General features: G+C 36.2%; 1 protein-coding gene across 1 annotated transcript; it reads left to right on the forward strand.

The window, feature by feature from the left end:
• The first annotated feature begins 20,614 nt into the window (after positions 1-20,614).
• LOC120782690 lies at positions 20,615-22,477 on the forward strand. Its single transcript, XM_040115085.1, has 4 exons — positions 20,615-21,278; positions 21,346-21,511; positions 21,598-22,123; positions 22,247-22,477. The coding sequence occupies exons 1-4, from the start codon at positions 20,893-20,895 to the stop codon at positions 22,426-22,428; spliced, it is 1,260 nt and encodes a 419-aa protein (XP_039971019.1). The 5' UTR covers positions 20,615-20,892; the 3' UTR covers positions 22,429-22,477.
• The last annotated feature ends 2,427 nt before the right edge of the window (positions 22,478-24,904 follow it).

The raw sequence follows: 24,904 nt of genomic DNA on the forward strand, positions 1-24,904 counted from the left end.
TCGTAGGTCGCTTGATATATGAATTGCAACATAGCTTTTATTATTTATCATTTCGATGCTGTCCGTTTTTACAGTTTCTCCTTGTCGATCCAAAAATTCAAATTAATCCAACATATAAAGATTTTCAGGTTACATCATAAGAACACCAATCCAAGTTAGAGTCCTCGTATAACTGCTCAAAAGTTCTTAGTTTTCCTGACCAAAGTTCAGATATCACCGAACTGAAAACGAATGCGCATGACGAATATTTTCACAATACTAGAGCATGAGCATTCTCTAATATTATGAGATAAACTTTAGGATTTTCAAGGCCCTTGTACATCGTTCTTATAAAACATTCTACCTTTTTGTCTAAGGTTGAGGTCGATACAAAGCGAAGCAAAAGCGATACAAAGACTGGAGCGATAATATAATAGTTCAAGCGTAGATCGATGCTCTAAAATGGTAGAGTGAAAGTGGCAATTGTACATGGCTTTTTGAGATGAAGAGATTTATATTCTTAAAGTTATGGTTAACATGACCGGGAATACATTCAACTAATGAACGAAGGAATGTAAACCGTGAATTTAACATGTTATCGTTAAAACTGCACCAATATTCAGCAAAATTTTATAACTACGCAAATATAGACATTCCACCAGGTAGGTTAGGTTAAGTTAAAATGACTATCCAAGAAAGTTCTCATCTGGACAGCTAACTCCAGTCCGCTGTGGTACCTGTTGACTCCAAAGAGCTGGATCATAAAATTCTTACAGATCAACAAAGCGCTTTGAACCTATCACAAATTTGTTAGGCCTACAAATACAGTTTCTATGCTATGTCTTTTGGTTCGCCACAGCTAAGATTACCGACATGTTTCAGCCTCAGTCTTGCAAAGGCTAGACTACGGAGCAGAAAGTCTTGCATTTAGCTACATCCTCAATAAAATTGCACCCCATTCCCCTCAAAATAATTGGACAATTTTAATTAAGTACGCTATTTCACCGTATGATAAATTAATAATAACAAAGAAAATTGCAAAACGTTAAAGAATAAAGCAACAAAGACTAAAAATAGCAAGAAGAGTTCAAACGAGAAATCAATGCATAACCTGCTTTGTGGCTTTGACCTGAAATTCGCTTTGGTGTTCGCTCTCACTCTGACAACTTTGAGCGATTCATCGCTTTTCACTTCCACTCTGACATCAGCATGAAGCCATGAGTATGTAGTAAACAACAACATTGCATAAATTTTAAAAAATTTCGCTAAAAGTGATCCCAAGAAAGCTATGTGACCATGAAGAAATACGGCTGCTTTCGCTGCAACCTTATACTCTTATTGTTGAAAAAAGCATTTCATCGGCTGCTTTGGTAAATATGTGTGGTTGTGAGCACTTGTGCTTCATTGCTCAGCAAAATCAATATACGTACATACATATATGCGTATCTTGTATATATGTATGTATGTATCTTGTATATATGTACTACATATACATATATGTTGTAGCAAAAACGCCAATCTATATGAAGCAAATCTGTTCAAGCACATATACGGTTGCATTGGATCAAATAAGTTTCGAGGCTTCGATACCATTCACTATTGATTTTCTGCGCCAGCAGAGGGCGAACTGCGAACCCACTTCTACAGGATGTACATATGTATGTACTCTCGTTTTTTACTTCTCGGTTATAAAATTTCCAGGTGTCGCATGGGTAATTTCTAGCATAAGCATATTGCTTAGACATAGTTTTGGAATTTTAGATATTTACTATCAGAATACAGTATATAGTATAAGCTTCACTCGTCTTACTCAAAATAAGCGTATATATGTGATGAAAAATTGCAAATCGAGTGGAATAAAATTGCTTTAAAGCTTTGTCTTCGGTCAGACTAAAAATATCTGAATAATAATCTGAAATGGCATAAAGTCTAGATAGCAAAAAGTTTCGAACTCCAAGCTTCTTCAATAATATGAAAAAATCAAGTCTAAAAATGGGAACTAATCTTGGCGAGAAGTGCGTGAAAACCTTAAATGACAAATGTTCTGCTCCGTTTTGGTTTTTCATAAAAATAAAATATTTTTAAAACTGTTGCGCGCTCAAATTGCGTGTAGCTCATTCAAATAAACTTGATTTTGTTGGCAATAATTATAGGATGTGATTTCTACTTTGGCTAGCTGTTGGTACAGTTGTTGCGTATCTTCATTGAAATTTTCCCTTCTGTCTGTTTTGAATTATTCTTACACACCGACGCATGTTCTTAGTTACATGGTTGTGTTTGTAAATATTTGCGGTGTCAATAGCTATTGTGGTGTTGCCTTTGTCATTGGCAATTTCACACATGTTGCTCATTGCACGTTGTGACGCGCAAACAGTCTGTCGTGAATCCGAATGTGTTTGTCTGTTTTTGAATTACATTCCAAGTCACTCACAGTTCTCGCTTAATAGCACTTGTTCTGGCTGTTTTCAAAGCTTTTCAACTTTCTTTTTGTTATAGTTGTCTCCCTGCTACTCTTATCGCAACTGAGTCAAATAATGTCAAACTTTTACTTTCGTTTCAACGCATAAGTCAAAGTTTTGTATTTAATTGAAATTTATAACATCAGTTTTGTTAGGGCATGCAAGAAATATACTCAAGTGAAGATAACTTCCGAGTTTTTGTCATTTTGAAATCCACTTAAAACCCCTAAAAGTTAACACCTGCGAAAGTTGTGCAGCCACGTAAGATGCACCCTCTGATCAATATTGACTCGGATTGACATTTATTCGTATATTTACATATTTTAATACAAATAATCACCATAGAAGCATGTGTCGTCGCATAAAAGGTATCATCTGTTCAAATTTCACGCGAACTTCCACCACAAAATACAAATGTATATCAAAATAGGCTTCTGAATCAGTATTTTACTTGTTATAAATCTCGATTGCGATGACTTCACTGCCTTCAGCAAAATTTTGATTTTTTCGGTTTCATTTTTGGAACGCTATTTTTTGGATTGTTGAATTGTTTCGACGTCATAATCACAAATGAAGCCTTGAATTTTGAACCTCTGCAATAGATTTTTTGGAGCAAGTTTAGCACTGACACACTTGATACCCAAAAAGTAACAAAAAAAATAACCAAAAGAATAATTAAAAACAAAAAATTAACAGAAAAAGCGACAAAGGAACTGAACGAAAGTTAAGTTTTCAGAAGCTGTATCGCAAAAGAAGCGTTCGTTGTTTGAAGAGCATGACTGAGACAACAACGATAACATGCCACCATGCTGGATGTACCTACTGCGACCGGAAAAGACAGCGAAATTCGCACGGAAGCTCTCCACAGTTGGCTCAGCTGATCGACGCGAAGGAAGAAGACGAACCGGGTACGTGGATTGCCACCTGCGTTTTAAAGTCCAATCAAACTCCCAAGTGACATACTTCGGCTACTTGTCGAATAGAAAACTGTTTTTTGTTTTTTTTATCACTTCTGTTTCCGTGCACAGTTTTTCCGGATCAGTCGAGTGGACGGGGTCAAATATGATCTGATGGTGCACACTAGTATTTAGTAGCGAGCGAACCTAAACTTCACATGGAAATACCTGCAAATATTCAGCTTCGCAACATTAATTAACAGACTTAAATCCAGCCCGCGTTATTAATCAACAGCAAATATCTGAAATTAATTCGAATTAAAGACTTATTTTTGTCTTTGCTCCAACGCATGGCGCTTACAAGGTCGCAGCACTTTCAATTCTTTATAATACTTTCTTTGCCGACTACACTGCTCTTTTAGTGGGTTAAAAGGGGTTGCATTTCGCGAGCGGTTAAAGCCCAACAAATAGTTGCCTAATGATCAGCCACGCTTTGTTGCAAAGCTGCTACGCCTGCTGATTGCGTCGCATGTATCTTTTTTCGCATTGATAATGAGAGTGCGTCGGTGTGGCAGCTGCTGTAGACGCGCTCCTCGCTTAACATACTTAAAGTCTTTCCAAACTTGATCGGGCAGCAATATTGCAGACCAGGCGTAACAAACGCCTTCAATACAGTTATACGAACTTGTACTTATTTTTATTGCTTGTTGTAGCGGTTTCTTCTTTTATGTTGTTTGTACTTATTTCTTGCTGTTTTCCTTCAGTATTTGAATTCCAGTCCACTGTTGCTTCCCCACATTTCCTCAACACCAAACATTGAGTTCATAAGCAAGACAGAATAAGCAATGTGGAAGGCAGGGTGCGACTGCGCGCATGAAATTTCACTATTTATAAATCATAAATTTAATTTTATATGCATTTGTTCTGTGAGTTGCGAAAGTCTGGCAGAAAAAAGTAATTCTAAGGAGTTTAGCAACTTAAATTTTTTGAATTTCCACATGGCTAAATATGCCTCTTTCTCTCACCATTTTTGCTGTGTAGAAATTTGATAATAAATACCGAAAGTTTTGCGCAATTACACTTATCAGTTCGAGAAAGTGCTGCTGTCGTTTCTTAAAATCGCATAAGACCCACAGCCCAGCCACCTATGTACACTTGGCTAACAAAAGTAATCATATATCAGCGTTCGCTCCACTCCACTTGGCTCTGGCGGCGCTTCCTCTCTTGGCACTGACACACCTCAGCAGGTATAAATGAGTGGCGAAAAGAAAAACTTTCTGCATTCCTCTGCAGCGCGAGTGCGAAAGAAAGTAAGCGAAAAACTCGCTCATGATTTATTGCAGAAAGTTTTTTGACTTTGCACAGTTCGTGCCCTCCCACGCTTCTTTATCGCATACTTTTTAGCTGCAGCGCCGCTGTCGCTTTGTTTTTGCCATTTCTCCTTCACCATTGCTTACGTCTACTTTTACATTTGCGTTCCACGATTGTACTACAATAGATGTATGACTGCTTTGTACCTCAGCCTGCGAAGTTGGAAGGACACTCGCACACACGTACGTACGCGCACAAACACTTGTTCAAATAATTTGATGCACTTGCTGTGAACGCAATTTGCAGCGTTTCAATTGAGCAGAAATCGCACGTGAACCCAATCGATTTGATGGCAAGATTCGACACTTTCAATGAGTCCTTAAAGCGAAATTACAAAAGCAAAAATCAATTTAGTTTCAATGTGGGAATTTAGTCACGAAGTCGCGTAAAATGATGAAATGCCCCAAATATTTTGTAGACTTTCAATTAAATGCGTTTCAAACGACCACCTGTTTATGATAAGTGCGAAGCGAAGACTTGATTGCATCGATGACTTCATCCAAAGCTTCGGATATATGTTTTATAAAAAAAGCGTTTTAATCTAAAACTATGCAGCCGATGAAAAAAAGCTCAGAAAATACACTCTTTTATATTATTATTATGTTGAAAAACTAGGTTTTCACTTGATGGCTAGCGCCAGGCATATTCCAAATTAAAGAGAAGTCTTCAGAAAAAACAGCAAAAAACATTAACTTACTTAATACTCTTCATAGTTGGATTTCTCATAGCATAAAGGGGTATAGATAAGTGCTTCATCTTGATTACCTCGTCAAAAAAGTGTTTCACACAAAAACTTGTTTTTGAACGGTCAGTTTGTATGGCAGCTATATGCAGTAATGATCCAATCTGAATAATAGGTTCGAAGCTTGTAGCGCTGTCTTGGAAATTAATCTATACAAAATATCCGGGAGACATCTCGTCAAACAAAATGTGTTTCACACAAGAACTTGATTTTAAACGGTGAATTTGTATGGCACTCATATTCTTTAGTGGTTCGATAAGGCGATTCCGCCATAAGAGCAGTTTTTAATGAAAAAAGAGTATGTGCAAAATTTCAGATCGATAATTCCAAATTTTAGGCGATAGATTAGGCATATAGAGACAAACACTATTAAAGGTATAAAAACTGACTGAAAAATCGTTTTGGCGATATTTAATCGAATGAACTTCTGGTTGAGACATAGTACATATCAATTATCCTGGTATCTAAATACCTGACTAAACTGAAGCATACATAATTGTCCATTAAATCCATTGATCCTACTGAAATAACAAAACCGGCAAACACCAATTGTTATCATAAAATCGAGCTCAGGCCAATTTGAAAACTTCTGTGAATTATGCGTTGTATCCTCTTCATTAGTAAATAAAGTCACTTTGGAATTTGCAACATTAAATCACACCTGATAAATCTGCTGTGCTTTCACTTGTGCGTGCAACGCACAAAACATAAATAAGCCAACATCGACAACAAGCAAAACATTTATTCGCATTAGCGCGTAAAACAGCAATGCCGAATGCGCACATACACGCGTGAGCGTACTCGCAAATGGTCGTGTGTGGAGAATAGGCTTAAAAGACTTATGTATGAAATGCTTAAGCATTAAAACTTGCCACAGTACGTGGCATACATGACTTTGCGATCTACACAAACAAACAAAGCATACACACACACACACGAAGAGGAAACTTTTGTTAAGGAACACTTGCAAAATGAGCAAGGGAATCGGTGCACACGAGGCTTCGCATAAATTTTACACCTACAATTGTATGTACACATTTATGCGTGCCGGGCAGAGAGTTGTTTCCGAGTTGACACGAGTGCACCTTCGTGGTGGCTAGCAATAATTATGGTATGATTTACTGTTGTGCCAAGTTGTTCAAGTTGTTTAGAGGCGTAATTCCAGATAATTTGCTGATTAGCTATACTGCATATAATCGAAGGATAATAGTTTAGTTCCCCTTTATTTTACAACTGGGCTGTTTCTTCAGATCATGATCTGATTACGTTTCGGAAAAAAATGGAATTTGCCAAAAAACAAAATCAAGAAAAATCGTTAACTTCGGCTGCTTCGGAGGTGTTTTTCTTATAAGATAAAAGGCTATACAAATATTTTTTTTGATTTTGATCGGTCTGTTTGTAGGCCATCTATATAGTGGTTCGACTTGAGCAATTTTTTCGGATATCGTGTCATTTTCCTGGATTATAGCACATACATAATTTCCTAAAGATATCTTCTGAAATAAAGAAGTTTTCCATACAATGACTATGTTGTGGTAGATCAGTTTGCATGGCAGCTATATGCCATAGTGGTCCGATCCAATCAAAATCTTTGGAGATTGTGCTGTTGTCTTAGATAAAAATCCACATTGAATTTCCAGAATAAAGAAATAAGTTTTCATACAAAGACTGATTTTCGGTCTGAAAAGATGTGCATAGAAATCTCGAATAAGATCAAATGCTCAAAAAAAATTGTTTTGAATGTCCTTAAGCATATGCAGAATTTTAAAACCATTTTCAATATTGTACGGAAAGAAAAAACCCGAAAGACTTCAACAGAAATATACCGCAGAACTTCTACTGTCTCCCGAGGAGACCTAAAAAAGAGTTCCACTGACATTCAACGTAAAATTCTAGAGGAATCCAAATATCCAAGAGAAACATTGCCCGGCTTTTGGTCGAATCTGGACTTCGCGGCAGGGTATCACGCAGAACCCCACTTCTGACTAAAATTCGTAGAAACGACGCGTAGACTTTGCCAACTCTTATTGGTCTAAGACAACAAATCAACGGAGGTATGTCGCTTGGAACGATGTAAAAAAAATTAATCGCATAGGACCTGATGATCGAACATATGTTAACACAAAAGTTTTTTAATAAAAATAAAATTCTATCAATGTTTTGTAGTGGGAATCGTCCACCACAGACTTAAACCTTATAGCACATCTCTGGGTGATGTCAAAAAAACTGTAGGTACCAAAAATATGCCAAATATAAATGTTTCTTGTGATGAAACTATAATGGCATGGCTACCTACACCATTTTTGCGCTGTCAGAATCTTATAACGTAAATTCGGAATCGATGTGAGGCAATATCAAAGTAAAAGAGATAACCAAAAAAATACTAACTGAAAGTAAGCAAATTTTTGTGGTATCACTATTTTTTGTTGATAAAATATTTTCGTTTCAAATTAGTGTCGCGCTCAAATCGCTGATTCCACATATTTTTGTTAAAATCTTCAAAACAAAAACGAATTTTAACAAAATTTTTACTATTAAAATTTGAATTTACTTCAAAACAGGTGTCGTTTCTAATTAGCTGTCAACAGCTGCATATGAAGTAGTGGTCAAATCATTAAAATACATACTTTATTGTAGGGATTCCGACGTGTTGATCTGTTCAGAGTATAAAAATCTCAACCACAACCTTTTATATCCCCATATCTATATGCTTTTACATGTCGATTAGAATATAAACAACAAATACAAAATGATCCTGCTCAAGTAGGACCACCGTATCAGCTTTAAGAAAATACTTATTATAACAGAGTTGGACGGCATTAACAACGCATACAACGAGTTCGAATAATTTCGAACAAAAAGCTACCACGGTTAAGAGAAATCAGTAGACGGCATGTCTTTAAGTATTGAGTGTCTTATGTGCTTTTGCCTCACCTGAATTTACGCCAGGTCTTCTACCAATACACGTACCTATGAAGGTAATGAGTGCTTGTTTAATGGATATATGTGAAATAAATTCCTTTATTGCTTGCAGCTTGCGCATACACGCTCATTATCTACAATTAGAATCAGATAGACATGAGCACCGTTAGCGTTTCCACTGGCATCTAACTGAATCAATTTGTTACATATTACATGCTCACCAAGAAGCACGAATACGCTAGTCCAATAGTATTGCGCCTGACTGTAGGCCACGATTTATGGTATGCAATTAATACGTTAGAATTGTGTTTCTCCAATTGTCTGTTTCTAACGAAGTGCAGCACTAAGCTTGTGTATTGCCTTCATGTGTGTCTACGCTAGAAATTGGCTGCTCGATGCGCAGATATAATTAGTAAGAGGGTAAGCAAGCCGTACAAACTAAATCTAACAACATTTTAGACCGATTTCGCTGGTGCAGGTATGTGTTTGTGCGTGTGTTTGGCTTAGCGCAGCAACGCTTAATAAATTTAAATTGAATGCAAATAGATTTTTAGCACATTTCCACCCTTTTACAGTTATCTTGAACATACGGTTTTTCTTCAAGTTTATTTCTTTCCTCAATTCAACACGCTGAAAGTGGAGCAAGCGCATTTCCGGTGTTCCAACCCCAGATCTTTATCGCATTAGTGAGCGATGAGCGCGTTGAATGCTACTTCTGACAGACTACCTGCCTGACTAACTGATGGATTGGGGCGTATACGAAGATAGTAATTCATTGAATGGCCTCCGCTTTACTCCTACGTGGACTGACTTCGAACTGCTGAATGCTGAAATGCGAGGAGACGTCAACATGGCTGCGCATGTAATTCAAGAAATTTTTTTGCCTTAGCCCTCATATATCCTTTTGAAAGCTTGTATCTTCCCTTCTATCACTGTGTGTTTTTTGCATGCATGTTTGAGACTACGTTTGAGAATTTACTGATCCACTAGTTGGCTAATTTAATTTTCCGATTTCGCATTTCTTCTGCAGATTGGCGCTTGCAACATGCAATGCACACTACGGCCGTAACATTATGTACGTATGTGACCCTGTACCGCACGATCACTGATTAGCTGGTTTAGTGTGTTGGCATAACTCTGATATGGCGATATTTTCACGAACCAAAGGCGCCAAAATTTGTATTTTTTATTTTTTTTAACTTTAAAAAAATCATGCAAAAGAGTGTTAGAACTCTCTTTTCACTTTAGGTTATATTAGATTAGTTTTGGTCCTTTGCGATAAAAGATGGGGTTCAGTTGCGAGGTCAATAAGGAGTAGTCATTATTTCGGAAGCCTGCACTTGACGCGAATTTCAATAGACTCTGCGGCCTCACCATCGATAGTTCCTCCAATTTCTCATATACTGGGGCTCCCAGACACACAAGAGATGCTCTATTGTTTGCCTGGTGCCTTGCTCTTGACATTATCTGTAGTTTTCTTGATCTATTAGTTCGATTTTGATGATGTGCTCCGCCATCAGTCAGTTACCAGTGAGTATTCATTTTCGGGTGCCAACCGTACACCACTCTAGGCAATCTCGTCCAATATCTCATTGCCATTGTGAGCTGATACCCAGTATACCCTTCTAGGTTTTGGTGACACTTTCCACTGCTGCCTTGCTTCCCAAGATACTTCAGGCAAATATGCGATATGATTGCTGCTTGGCTGTCCACGTAGATACTAACTCTGGAGTTGCCTGGTGGTGCATTAGAGGCTTGCTCCACTGCTTTCGCAAAAGCACAGACCTCTGCTTGAAAATATACTGATGAACAGTATGTCTAGGCACAAAATCTATCCTTCATTTTCGACCCATTGTTTGGTATGTCGCGAGCAGCCAACCATCTTTTTCAATGTTTACTTTGAACCTTCTTTCCCAGTTAAAAAGTGGGATCATGTAATCGGTACTTGCCAAAGCACCATTACCCGCCAAGCTATGCCCAAAGGTTCTATATGAAAATCTTACGTTTGTTTCGCACTCTTTCTTCCACACTGTGCTCCCACAGCAGTTTGCTGTCCAATACTACCCCAATGTTCTTGTTATATTCCTTGAGAGAGAGTTATATCCGCTTTAGCAAAGGAACATTCATGGTGGGATTTTGTATTTTCTTGACAACACAAGCAGATTCGTATTCTGCGGATTCAACCGCAGACCCGCTGGTGATGTCCAATTCTGGACTGTTTGGTTTTCACTTTAATATAATAATTATTAGGTATAATTTTATAAATCCCCTACCAATTCAGTTTTTTCTTCGAAATTTGCTACTTTCTTTACTCATCGATGTATGGATTATGCCTAAGGCTTATTCCTCGTCCTTTCGTGCATTTAGTATTCTTTAACGGTGCTAATGTGAAACGGATTAGGCAAATCACCAACTTTTATATAATTTTGCATAAGTTTCGGCAAGAATAAGGATTAGTTGCATTCGTGGCAAATGAAGCAAGATTAGTGAGGGCGAAATATTTTACCAGAAGCAGTCAACAGTTTTGTGTTTGCTAATATTTTAGTAATCCTGTGATTATGCAACTTTAACTTTCTACATTCGCGACAATTCTTGCTGCTCGATAGCACATGACAAGGGAATGCTCATTAGCGCAGCGCCCACCCAAGTAGCACCACGGCATGAGTAGTGAGTGGTGGTAATGGTGAGCTAAAATCATCGCTGCATCAGTGTTAGCATTTATTTTTATTTTTTAATATTTTGTCACATGTTGTATAGGCGATCATTAAACAAGTAAAATTCACACAAAACACTGTGTTGCCTCTGTTTTTGCGTCTGCTCAAAATTTCAATGTGTCATTTTGTTGTAAACACGTGAAATTGAGCACATAGAAAATGTGTGATGCAGCACATTGTCAAAGCGGAACCAGAGTACTTTGTAGAATCCAGAGCTGAGACCGCAAAATGGAAACACAGCAGCTACCTAGCTTTTTTTTTACAAAGAAATGGTGCATTAACACGTGTAGCGATGACAAAATGGCATAAAAGACAGCTGACGCAGCAATCACACGCACTGGCTGCCACAAAAAACGGACAACGTAATGGTAATGAGGAAAGTAATTTAACCGTGTTGCGCTAATGGAACACCGTAAAGCCCGTCATTTCTCCGAATGGTGTGAGCGCCTGTGCCATCTCCTCTTAATGTGAGGTCTAAACTTCATAACAACACTCAACATAACACACTTGTGGAAACGTGCGTCAATAGTTGTTGCTGTATGGCAGACGACGTGAGACAATTACCTTTCGGCAAAACATAAAATATGTATCACTTCGGTGTCTAAAACCGAAGGTTGATATGTCGTTTATTCAATATTTGTTCAACTATGCTAAATTCAACGACGATTAAGGGGGTATTCTGGTTTAGAAGCCCGAATTTTAGGTATTTTTTTTGACTTGTTAAAAAAAAATCAAAAACTATATTGACTATCCATTTTCTTACATGGTTTTTATTGATATTTTAGGAATACAAAACTTAAATAATATAAAAAAAAATTAAATTTAAGAAACTGCAGGTCGGCGAAGTAGAGACTGATGAAACAATGGCTTGTCCTGGTGTGCTGGATATAAATCCTTTCCGTGAACTAAAATGAAAATTTATGCGAAATCCGTGAAGAGTGAAAGTGTAGTTATCGCACTACGAAACGCTTAAAAAAAATTTTACAAAATGGTGGAGGTATGAAAAAAAAGTTTCGTATTTTCCTTGTTTTTTTGTGGTTCGGAATTTTTTAAAAATAAAAAACAAGATTCTTTCGAAAGCTTCGTAGTGCGATACTATAATGTATAAGACAGCTCTGTGTAAAATTTCATGTGAATCGGTTGAGTAGAACTTGAGATATCATGCACACCGTTTCTAGAAAATTAGTTATGAGAAAAAAGAGCTTAAAGTTTGAGAAAGGCTGTGAAAAAATCGACTTTTTCGAATTTCTAAACCAGAATACCCCCTTAATGCCATAAACAGAGGAGTTATCAAAGCCATGCTCTTTTCTCATTCCTAGATTTGGTTATTGTGAAACAATTTCAAATGATTAAGCTGCCGTGGGGCTTTCGCTGCACAAAAATTTGAAATATGTGGCTTACTACCTTCTATTTGCTTTTAGGTTGCCAAAAAATTATGAAGAGCAAATAAACACAATGAGACGTAAAACTACTGAGTATGTGATAAAGAATGTGCCCTGATCGCTCTCTTCCGCTTTGTGTGTCTATTTTATTTAAATAAAGTGGATAAACTCTTCAAAGTTGAGGAAGATTTTCAAATCCAGGCTTTGTCTTCAATTTGGAAACTATTGTGCCATAACGCACAACGCATTCAACCTATGTTGAAAGGAAATAGCATGCTAAATTATCATACAGAAATTGCCCCTTGGCAGCAGGTGATTATATTTCTACTTAAGCGGCAACGATAAAACAGCCTGCTAAAATTAGCATTTGACTGGATTGTGATTTTCAGATGTTCTATTGTGTTATGACAAGTGACGAAGTGCCAACAGCAGCATTACAACAGCATTAAGCCATATATTATTATAGAATTTTTGTATTTTGTCAATAGATGTCGTCGCAGTCGTATATTTCCAGTGCTAACAATCACATAGTCTCATACCATATAGTGTTGGAAAGGTGAGATTTTAAGCTTCATTCAACAAAAATTGTATTCGGGGAAATTGAAAAAAGCTACAGCTGTTCAAAAATAAGTGAAAATAATGAAGAAATTCGCTATATTTTGAAATTTTTGTGAAGGTTACGAAAACTGATGCTATATTAGTTCTTGTAGCACAACAATGGTTAACTCGGTTCCGTTCTGGAAATTTCGATTTTAATGATGCAACTCGCTCTGGTAGACCTATCGTTGGAAAAGTCCAAGAAATTATGGAAAAGATTGACCCAGACCGTCACATAAGCAGGCATGACATCACTAAGGAACTTAAAATTCATTATCTAACGAGTTTGAACTATTTAAAAACGCCTGACTTTAAAAAGAAGCTCGGTGATTGGGTACCACATGAATTGTCTGTGAAAAATTTCGCGACGAAAAGTGCATCAAAAACGATAACAATGTGCGAAAAAGGTCATGGTCCAAGCGGGGTGAAGCTCAACAAATGGTCGCAAAGCCAGTATTGACACCTCGAAAGGTTATGCTGAGTGTTTGGTGGGATTGGAAAAGAATTAATCACTATGGACTGTTCCAGCCTGGTCGAACGTTTGATTCTACATTTTGCTTTCCACAAATGATGAGACTGAAGCAAGCAATCGAAAAAAGCGGCCAAAACTGATCAACAGATCGTCTTCCACGAGGACAAGGCTCGACCACACAATCTTTGATGACTCGGCACAAATTGGGAGAGCTTGACTGGGAAGTTTTGATGCATTCACCATATAACTCTGACCTTGCACCGTTGGACTACCTGTGAAAAATACTTGTCGCAGTTTTTCGACGAGAAACCAGAAAACTTTTACACTGATTGAATAATGACTCTAGAGGAAAAATGCCAAAATGGGGTCGTGCAAAATGGTATAGTGCACATATTCACACATCCAGAATTTGCTAGCTAACTTTGCTTAGATGCAGAGGAGTATTCGAACAACAACGACGACTTGCGACCATGAATGAATCAAGCCAAGCTTTTTGATTCTCTTTTGTGATGTAAACCATTTTCCATTAAAAGCATTCTGCATCGACTGCAGCAAATGATAATTGAAAGTGCTGTAAGGCGTTTGGGACAAAATTTATCACGCGCTGTTTTTCCAAACGCATGAACTGAAGCCGCTTGACCACCAAAATCGTCGAATATTTGTAAATTGGACTGCGCAACAACTTGAAAAAGATCCGAGTTTTCATCAAATAAGCAACTGGTTGAAAAGCTTTGTCAATAAGTAAAATATGCATTATTGGTCAGGCAGCAATTCACACGTACTCCATGAGTCACCATTGCATCCAAAAAAAATTACGGTTTTATGCGGTTTATGGGCCGCGGGCACCATTGAGCTGGACTTCTTCCATGATGATCAAGTTCGCAACCATTTTTGTTTTATTTAAAAAAAACTTTTGATGCACTATTGAAAAATACGTTATACTTAGCATAAATTGTCTCCAAATTACAATGACTTTCTTCTAAGATTTTATTCATATTAAAAAATTAAGAAGCAAAACACTTTTTCAGCCACAAAACTTTACAGATTTCGTCAAAAAATGTATATGTAATTACGCTTCAAGTGAACGACATATACATATCTAAATAAGGACAACGGCAATAGCTTTCTAACATATGTTCGAAATATTGAAACAATGACATAATAATCAAGTTACGCCATCTCTTGGCACACCACACGAATATAGTGAGAGACTAAATAATATAAACAATGTTTGTGGTAGCAGGAATATAAGCAGACTTCATGGAAGTCAAATGTGACAAGAACACATAAACTGTTTTTCATTTGCTGAACAAACTGAGCGAGAAATTTCTCACAACAATATTGCTTTTAGTATTCAGGAAAATGAAAGCAAGAGGCCTCACTCACTAAGCTTTATTCTTTCAATTAATAAGTATAAATAATTAGCTCATAACTCTTAAATATATAGTGCGGCTTTTCGAATATGTATGTATATATGTAAGTATGTACATACATATGCATCATGTCATGTCCTGTGCTGACTGTCATAACTTATGTTACGGTATTTTATTGTTTTGCATGCCTGACATATTTCACTTACAACAATACAACGAAACTTTTTTACCTCCAATTGAGCACTACATACATCCGTAACAGAATACTATGTATACGCGGTATGTACTGTAAATGCCACATTTTAATTTCGAATCAATAAATAAAAAGCATTATTACAGCACAGCAATTATTTTGCTTATTTGTTAGCGTTATTGCTGCTGATGACGTTAACTATGCCGTTTTTGTATTCTCATTTCAAATGTATGTTAAACATTGCTCGGCAGAGTTACTGTGTATGTGAGTATGCGTGTGTGTTGTGCGGCAGTTTTTACCTGCCACCGTACAATCCTCACACATATAGCTCATAAATTATCGCCGCCGCATTGTTGTAAGTCAAAAGGCTTAACAATAATAACTGCAACAACAACAACGACAGCACGGGAGATATAAGAAATCAGCGTGAAGCAGAAAACTGCAGCCAGAGAGCGCACAAATTACAAATATGAATGAATATTTATTGCTATCAAGCCATGAGCGTAATTCCATGTATGTGCGTTGGCGTATGTGCAGAACAGTTGGGGCGGGGAGGTTATACTTATGTGAACGGCGGAGTATGCTATAGGAGAGAACGAGAAGTGTGCTTATGTGAAGTGCTTGTAGGTTATTATGTAATTGTGCGAGAGAACAGCAATAAATTACAGTAAGCTTTATAAATATGAGTGCTTTGCGTCAGCACTATAAGAAATTTTGCATGTAATCAGTCTTTAAAGCTAATTCAAGCTAATTCAAGCTTAGTATTGCGAGTTTTTTTCATGTTGGCAATTTATTTATTTAAACAGGGTTAGGTAGATAGGTAGATGACTGGAGTGGCTGTCTAACTGCGCATCTAGGTAATACCACCGGGACTATAATTTCCTCATTATACAGTCTCCACTCAGAACCATCGCGCGCTCGTGATAAAGTTTTTCAGTTCGAAAACGAAACGTCATCAAGAAAACCCCGACAAGTGATTGTAATTTGTTTCCTGTATAGCGTCTTACAGTCTTCTCTACCTCTATAATAGTTGTTATATGACGATCCTAGTCTACTGGAATACCTGCTTATTTGACAGTGTTAAGAGGTGTCATATAAGTTTTCTCTTTTTTGTAGTTTAGCGCCTGTTCTGATTAGTTCATCTGTTTCACAGTTTTCACAGAAATCTCAATATCCTGGAACCCATTGCGGTTTTGTCGTGAAACAGGGGCTTAGATCCACTAAGAGAACAAGGCATTTCTGCTCATTTGTCGATCAAACTCTTGGATTTTTAGATGATATCTTCACAAATTTCTAATTTGGCATGGATTTATACTCGAACAAATTGTTCAGCTCACTATAGCATATACATACATACCTGCGATATAAAGTGATTGATCAAATACAACTTCTTGTATGGATACGTTTTTGTTTTGTTTCTTATTTTTTGAACCTATAAGACATATCAAGAAGATTAAATTTAATGAGCTTACAATGCTTGTGGAATTTCCTACCAGGAAGGTCTTGTACACATACATACGTATATGCGGTTGTTTATGTAGGCACATATACATATAAGTGTCGGTGTAATAATTGCAAAAATTATTTTATTGCGTCAAATGGTTTCTATGATATTTAAATAGTCAGAATACTCCCGAGTTAGTAGTGGATCAGTAATCTGAATGCAACACATTCGTCTGCTTTCCTGAAGATCGTCATCACTGCTCGACGTCGAATCTACTGTTCCTTAGGGAGTTTAGCAAAGTGAAGCTATTTGTTTGTCAATTTGACCGAAGCTGGCTCATTTAAACTACGCGCGCAGACCGAATCGTTACAAAATACTTTAGATTTTTGGGTGCAGCCGTTGTAATTCATTCGCCTCTTATCAATTAGCGCCTGTTTCTTTAAGACGTGAAATTTTCGTCTAGCTTTTGCTTGAAGTTTTGACTTTTTACGAACACATGTAATTGAGTGGCACAAAACTTTCAGTGAAGATGGTGAAGTTGATGATTCAAAGTAATCTTTGGATATGTTCAAGCGTAATAAGACCGAGTGACAATAGATGGAAAATGGATTCATAATTTCACTTCGAACTCCAACTGACAGTCAACCGAGTGGACTGAATACGATGGACCCGCTCCAAAACGTGCAAAAAACAGGCGGCTGGCAAAGATTATGGCGTCTTTAGTTTGCGATACGCATGGAATAATATTTATTGGCTATCTCGAAAAAGGAAGGACCATCGACAGCGTCTTTTACATAACGTTACTATGACTATTACATATCGGTTGAAGTACGAAATCATCGAAAAATGGCCGCATTCGAAGAAGCAGAATGTGCTGTTTCACCAAGACTGTGCACCATGTGACAGATCAGTGAAAACGATTGCAAAAATCCATGAATTCGTTTTCACATTGCTTCCGCATCCAGCGTATTTTCCAAATCCTGCTCCCAGCGACTATTTTCTGTTTTCAGATCTCAAAAGAACGTTCGCTAGGAATAAATTTTTTATGAATTAAGAGCTGATCGCCAAAGCTGAGGCCTATTTTGAAGCAAATTACGAATCGTACTACCAGGAAGGTATCGAAAAGTTGGCGGGTTGCTTTAATCAGTGTATCACCCTTGAAGAGAACAATGTTGAATAGGAAAGAAACGAATTTGCCAGAAAATGTCCTTCACTATGCTAGGCCGGAGACTTCTCAATTGACCAGTTACAACTATTTGTTTGTCATTTATCTGTAGTGTTAAGATCTTAATGGAGAATAAGTTGAAAAACAATATAGTAATCTTCCAAGTATATTATTTGTTTTTGTTTTCCAATCTCTAAATATAAAAGGCAACCCCGTTACTTTGTATGTGTATCAATTTGATTGCGTTTTTATGATTCACAAATTTACTATATTTTCCATAATGACAACCAGCATTTAAAAATAATTTGTTTCGAAAAAAATTCCCCTTAATTAACCCCACACATGAATATAAAATAACATTATAAGAAAATTATGTATTTAGTTTTATATTACAATGTGTTTTTTCAATGCTTAATTAAAATTTAGTTATAAATCTACAATATTGTTAATTATCTATAATTAAGATATGTAATTATAAGACATTATAATGTCTCTCAAATTATTTATAAAATCAATAATTGCGAAGATAATTGCATGTTACACTGATGTGGAAATTATTACGTTGAACTGAAGGGTTATTAATTAAAAAATCCCATAACTCTGTAAGCTTTCATAGTAGAAGCTCTCACGCACATATGAGATAGCAACGAGTTTCAGAAAATACTTAGTAATTGATTAGTTTGCTCGACGCTTCCCTAATGTCTAGTCACATTATCTGGATTGTCCACTCTTATTGTGCTGTAAAGAAGAGACGTCGCAAATGCCACTTGAAATTCTATTATCTTTACGCCAATTGTAAACTATAATTTTGCCCGTTGTTAAAGGCGGTTTTTAAAATCAACAACACTTTAGAATTTCGTGAAAACGTTAGCATTTATTTTACAACGTTATCAGATAAGTATACAAAAAAAAACTTTATCAAATTAACTACAAACGTGTTACAAAGTCTACAGTCGTCTGTATGCCCTGTAGATGTTATACTAAGTTTTTCAATAAGTTGTAATACATAGAAGAAAATAAAGGAGAATCTAAATACAAAATATATTGCGTAGTCGAAAAAGTCTCAGCTCGTCAAGCTGATTATTTACTTATATTGGGTAGTCGAAAAAGTCTTTTCGTATTTTGTCAATAGATGTCGTTGCTGTCGTACATCTCCAGTGCTACCAATCACATTGAGTCATACTATATATAGTATTGGAAAGGTGAGATCTTAAGCTTCATTTAAGCATTCATAAAAAATAATTCGGAGAAGTTAAAAAAAGAGAAAATTTTCAAAGGTGCGTGAAAAAATGAAGAAATTCGCTATATTTTGAAATTTTTGTATAAAAATGGGAAGAATGTCACGCAAGCCACCAATGAAATTTGAGAAGTCTACGGAGACGATGTTGTATCAGTTCGGGTAACACAACAATGGTTTGCTCGCTTCCGTTCTGGAAATTTCGATTTACACTGATAGAATACAGCCCTATTCTCATACCCTCACAAAAGTCACCAACCTCACTACAGTGATGTTTCTCACTATAGTGAGGGTTACCTTATTCTGGCGAAAATTCAAAAGCTCAAATGCTCACTATTATCACAAATATCTGTGACGTGTGAAAGCAGCCATCATAATACAAAACATCTGGGTTTGTTTTGTTTTACATCAATATTTGACATTTTTTAAAAAATATTTGAGTGTTATGGATGTTATGTTATAGCATGGAGGAACTGTTCTTTGTGTATGCGACAATTGTTGAGGAGGGGGAATCGGCCGGTAGGAGGAAAATTTTCAAGGGTTTACGAGACAAAAGCGATCCTTTTACTATGCAAGACACAACAATTATAAATACATTTCGATTCCCAAAATCGCTATGTAAAGTACTTATAGGTGAATTAGTTCCGCATGATGTGCAGAAGTCGAATATATCTTTTGATCTGCGTTTCCTGGCGTGTTTGTATTTTTACGGGCATGGCTCTTACCAAAAATTCGTTGGTAATAGTTATATGCTCTCTATGAGCCAGTCCTCTGCGTCTGGAGCTCTGCACTTTATTTCGAAATTAATTATGGATGTTAAGGGCAGTGAAATTTATTTCCCTTCAAGCGCGCAGGATGTTTCAGATACAAAGAAGGGGCAAGATAAATAAATATAAATAAATAAATAAATTTTCTCTTAAAGATTTTGCATGAAATTTGGGATCAAGGGCACAATCGGCGCAATCGATTGTACCCATATTGGGATTGTTTCACCCTCAAGCACAGACGCATACATATCTTTATTATCCACTTGTGTTTTTGTTTGTTTATTTTTATTAAAACAGCTGTTTGACTGCAAAAAGCTTTTTACCTCACGTGGTGACTTTTTTAAGCTTTTTTCTTATGAGGTTTGAGCAAGAATAGCCACACAAAATATGCCTCACAAGAAATCTCTCAAATTTTTCCTCTCAGTTGAGAGTTTTTTTCAGAATAGGGCTGATAATGTCTCTAGCGGAAAAATGACAAAAATTGGTTGACCAAAATGGCACACATTTTTTTTATTTATTTATTATTATTTATATTAAAAAAAGTTGAAATTTGATTAGAAATACGAAAAGACTTTTTCGACTATCCAGTATTTAATTGACATTCAGAGAAAGTCCTTCCCTGATAGTAGTTTGTATGTGTGGCACAAATGCGTTAAATCGGCTCAATATTCGCCCCCATATACCTAAAGGTAATATAAAGATTTTCGAACTTCCGGGTGAATTTATAATGCATACAGGTACATCGGCCAATACGTGAGTTATCTTAATACAATTTAGAGAGTTTATTTTTCTAATAACGAGGCACACTTGTGCTTAGAAGGAATACAATTTGGTGAAAACTTGCCCTAGAATACACATAACTAACAAACATTAGGCAGCTGAAGGTACTTCTCTCGCTTTGCTCGCTCGCTATAAAAAGTTCGGTTATACCCGAGCTTTGCTCTTCCTTACTTGTGCTTGTTAATTTTTATATTGCCCACTGATTCAATATTTTAGTAATGTTGTGAAACTAATGTTCGCATTCAGTCAGTGTATTCTATTAGTTAAATAGTTTGCCATATCGCTTATCAATGCATGCTCAGCTGCTTAAGTAATTTGAAATTTACGTTCAGTTAGAATTGTGATTTCATTGAATTTACATTGAATTCGCAAAATAAACGGAAGCGTGTGTAAATAAGAATGACCGGAAATACCGACGATTACAATGCCGATGAACTGGAGGCGCCCGAATGGTTGGACAATGATTTCTTCTTGAAGGTGTTGAAGAACTGTGAGCAGAAAACAAGCAAAATAGAAATTGTGAATGTGAACATTTCACCAGCTTCCATGAAGGGTGATCACTATGCAAGCGTAATGTTTCGGGCGCAGTTGGAATATCGAGTGAATGGTGTGCACAAAACTAAATCTGTGATCTTGAAAACTATGCCAGAAAGCGATGGACATAAAAAAGAGATGCTAGGCGAGATGGATATTTTTGAAAAGGAAATAAGCATGTATACTAAGATTCTACCGCGCTTCGAAAAGATCCTACGCGACATTGGCGATAATACAGTGCTGAAAGTACAGTTAGTATTTCATAAACAACAATGTTTCGCGATTTCACAGTACAATTAAATGAACGCATAATTGCAGGTGTTTATACAGCGCTTTAAGCCCTAAGCAAGTGATTGTCTTTGAAGACCTGGTGGCCGCCGGTTATGAGGTGGTGCGTGATCGAGCTCTTACCGTGAACGAAGTGAAAGCGGCCTATTCTACGTTAGCCAAGTGGCATGCCATCAGTTATAAAATCAATCTAGAGGTTCTTACTACACTTGAAAATATGAAAATATTTGGTTGAACCGGATATCCGACTTTATTTAAATACATTCTTCCATGCATTTTCAGGAACCGCAGTATTTTGACGACTTTCAGAAGGGCTTTTTCAACATGCCGAACATAGAAAAGCAGTCATTTATGACATCCGGCATAGTCAATTTCGTAGATCTACTAAGAAAAACACCTTCTTTACAGGCTTATTTGCCATATTTTGAGAAATTGAAACCCACACTGTTTGAAAGTTGTCGCCAAACTTATGCAGAGTACCATGAAGCGCCGAAAGAGGGCGCTTGTTATGTTCTTTGTCATGGAGATTTTCATACTAAAAATATGATGTTTAAACATCACAAGGAAAGTGATGACATGGTCAATGTAATGCTGTTAGACTTCCAAGTTTGTTATGTGGGTCCGAGTGTGAATGATTTGATATATTCCATCTACTGCCTGCTGGATGAGAAGTTACGTTTAGACTTTCCAGCACTGCTTTACTATTACTACACCGTTTTCAAAGACACTTTAGTCAATATCGGTTTTAAGGGTACTTCACCAACACTTTTGCAGATAAGACAAGAACATATGCGTCATAAAAACTTGGGCAAGTATTGAGCACTTAATTACTTTTACAAATTGTTCACAAATAACGGTGTAGAATAATTATATAACGAATATAATACTTCTAACCAATATACAATGGAATACCTTTCTCTATTTTCATTAGAACTGTTTATCTTGGTGACATTTTTGCCCATGTGGTACGCGCTCAATGAAAAGGAGACTAAAGTGGAACTTATCATGACATCCGACGAATATCGCCGCTCTTTCTACGATTCGGTGGAATATATCAAATATTTGGAGCACGTTTTACCTAAATACTTGCATCTAGGCTATTTGGAGGATTAAATTGTATATTAACAATAAAAAAAAAATTATTTTTTAAAGTTGAAATTAATAACTTATTTTTAATTATATTGAATTTAATTAAGTAAGGAACACGTCACATGCATGTGCAGCTTATTTCCAGTATTTGAAAGTGTTTTGTTTAAGTTATAGCTTTTATAAGTGTAGCCGTCAATAGTCAATGGGTAAAGAATAAGAACGAAAAAAAATAATGTCGATTCGTTCGTCCATCTGTACGAGCAAACAATAACCTGAGTAAACATTTAGATATCTTGATGAAACTTGGTCTCATGTTACTTGCTATCTAAGGAGAGTTGGTACTGGAATCGGACCATTACCCCGCCCACCAAAGTCCATTAATCACAAACTTTTAAAATGTCTTAAGTAAGCTCCACAATAAGATATAAGGCTGTTACAACGAATTGCATTAAAGAGCGGCATCTTTGGTTGAAACACTTTTTTAAAGCGGGCTTGGTTTCGCTCCCTAATAATTTTAATTTATTGTATCATACATATCTTCCACATCAATTAAGCTACAACTACCAAGTTCGCTGAGAGCATTTTTTTTTAAATTGTATGAATTCCGGTTATAACTCGCCCACTTCTCAAATAACGATTTTGTTAAAAACTAAGAAAAGTGGGATAAGTCAATAAATAAATATGCCATATACATTAAATTCTTCGATATGATATTAGGAGTGTTATAGGAGCCGAAAACAAAAATGTACAATGGGCATGACGCCGTCTACATTTAGGTGAAAATTCATATCTCGGGACCTACTCGATCGATTTCAACTTAATTCGGTAGATAGTATTATCATGCCATTGTTTCGCGTAAATTCGCGTATTGCATAAATAGGAAAATGCGCTCGGCTCAGAAAAGTATGGATGGTTCAAACAGATTAAGGCATAAAATATTTTTAAACCCTTGGTAGGCTAAATAGCGAAATTAATCAAACAGTATTTGTTTCTTATTCTTTTTATTTCTGAAATGATTATGATCATCTGTTAAAATGGTTATTGGTCTTTACTTTCCGCGAATTATGCAAACAAAACTAAAAAGCTCTAAAATTGTATGTTCCCCACGGCTAGCGTAATTCATTTGGTGAATTACATCAGACCTTTTTTATTTCACAACGGAATGAAGGAACGCATTTGCCAAAAGGTAAGAAACAAATAGATAAAAATGTCGACAATTTATGAAAAAACCATTGTAAAATTAAACAGATAAAAGTATTGACTCAAACTTAAGCACTTACTATAGTACTTGATATCATTATTTATATATTTGTAACTCAATATCAATGCAGGTGTGATGATAAGAAAAAAGTCATTATTAATCATAAGTACCTAAGAATTAAAGAAATAATAATAATGTGGTGCGGAGTGCTTAATGAACGAATAACCGGAAGGTGGTGAAGTGTTCTCATGTGCCAAATCTTTTTTAATAAGAAAGTAAAGCAGAGCAAAGTTCGGATGTAACGAGTATTTTATATTCGTGAACTTTGTTCCACTCAACTTTTTTTAAGATGACCACAAATTCGGCCAAAATATCCTCATCAGTACAATTTTCAACTTCGTGAGCGCTCTATATGTACATACATAAGTACCGTTATACAGGTATGTACCGTAATGGAGAATGAAATTGTAATATATGAAAAGTAGGCATGACCGCAGTTTGATTTCGCCCATCATCCCAATACTAAGACCCAGAAACCACTTTACGCAACAAATTTGCTTGAATAAAACAATTTTTTAAATCAATAAAACTATCTGAGAAAACTATTACTCTGTGCAACATGTTGCATGAGTATAAAAAAAAATATTTATATAACGGTTAAAGCATTTGACTGGTGGTACTTATGAACTATCAGCAAGCTTTTAATTGCTTTTAAGTAGTTTTCGAACTAAACAGTAAATTACTTGACTCAACTTTACTCAAACTTACTCGTTAATAATAGAGAACACTTGCCACAAGCTTTCAAACATTATTAATTAATTTTTAGTGCACTGACACATTATACATACATAGATATATATATAGATATATTTAATTTTATTTAATTAGAACAAATATCACTACTGGTTTTTTTTCAAGTTGCACTTCGCATGTAGAACGAATTTGATTTTCTTTTTCTTTTCCTACGGATTCTCTATTTCATTTGCCTCTCCCATACGTTACTTCAGCTGATGGACGGCTGGAGAGGAAATATAGCATAGTGAAAACTATCTATCTTATCTTTGGATACTATCTTCATTCGCGTATTTCTCTATTTATTTTTTATTCATATCAGCAGTAAAAATGCATAGATATATTTTTTATTTAAATATTGAAATACATCACGAAATGTATTAAACGTCGCCAGAAAACGTTAATAATTATATAATGGTTCGCATATTGACATGCGCGATGTTTTCTCATTGTTGTATGGACAATGCCCCAACTATAAAGTGAAGCTGCAGGTGTGAGGTAAGCAAG

The sequence above is a fragment of the Bactrocera tryoni genome, chromosome 1, assembly GCF_016617805.1.
Source record: "Bactrocera tryoni isolate S06 chromosome 1, CSIRO_BtryS06_freeze2, whole genome shotgun sequence".
NCBI classification, from domain to species: Eukaryota; Metazoa; Arthropoda; class Insecta; order Diptera; family Tephritidae; genus Bactrocera; species Bactrocera tryoni.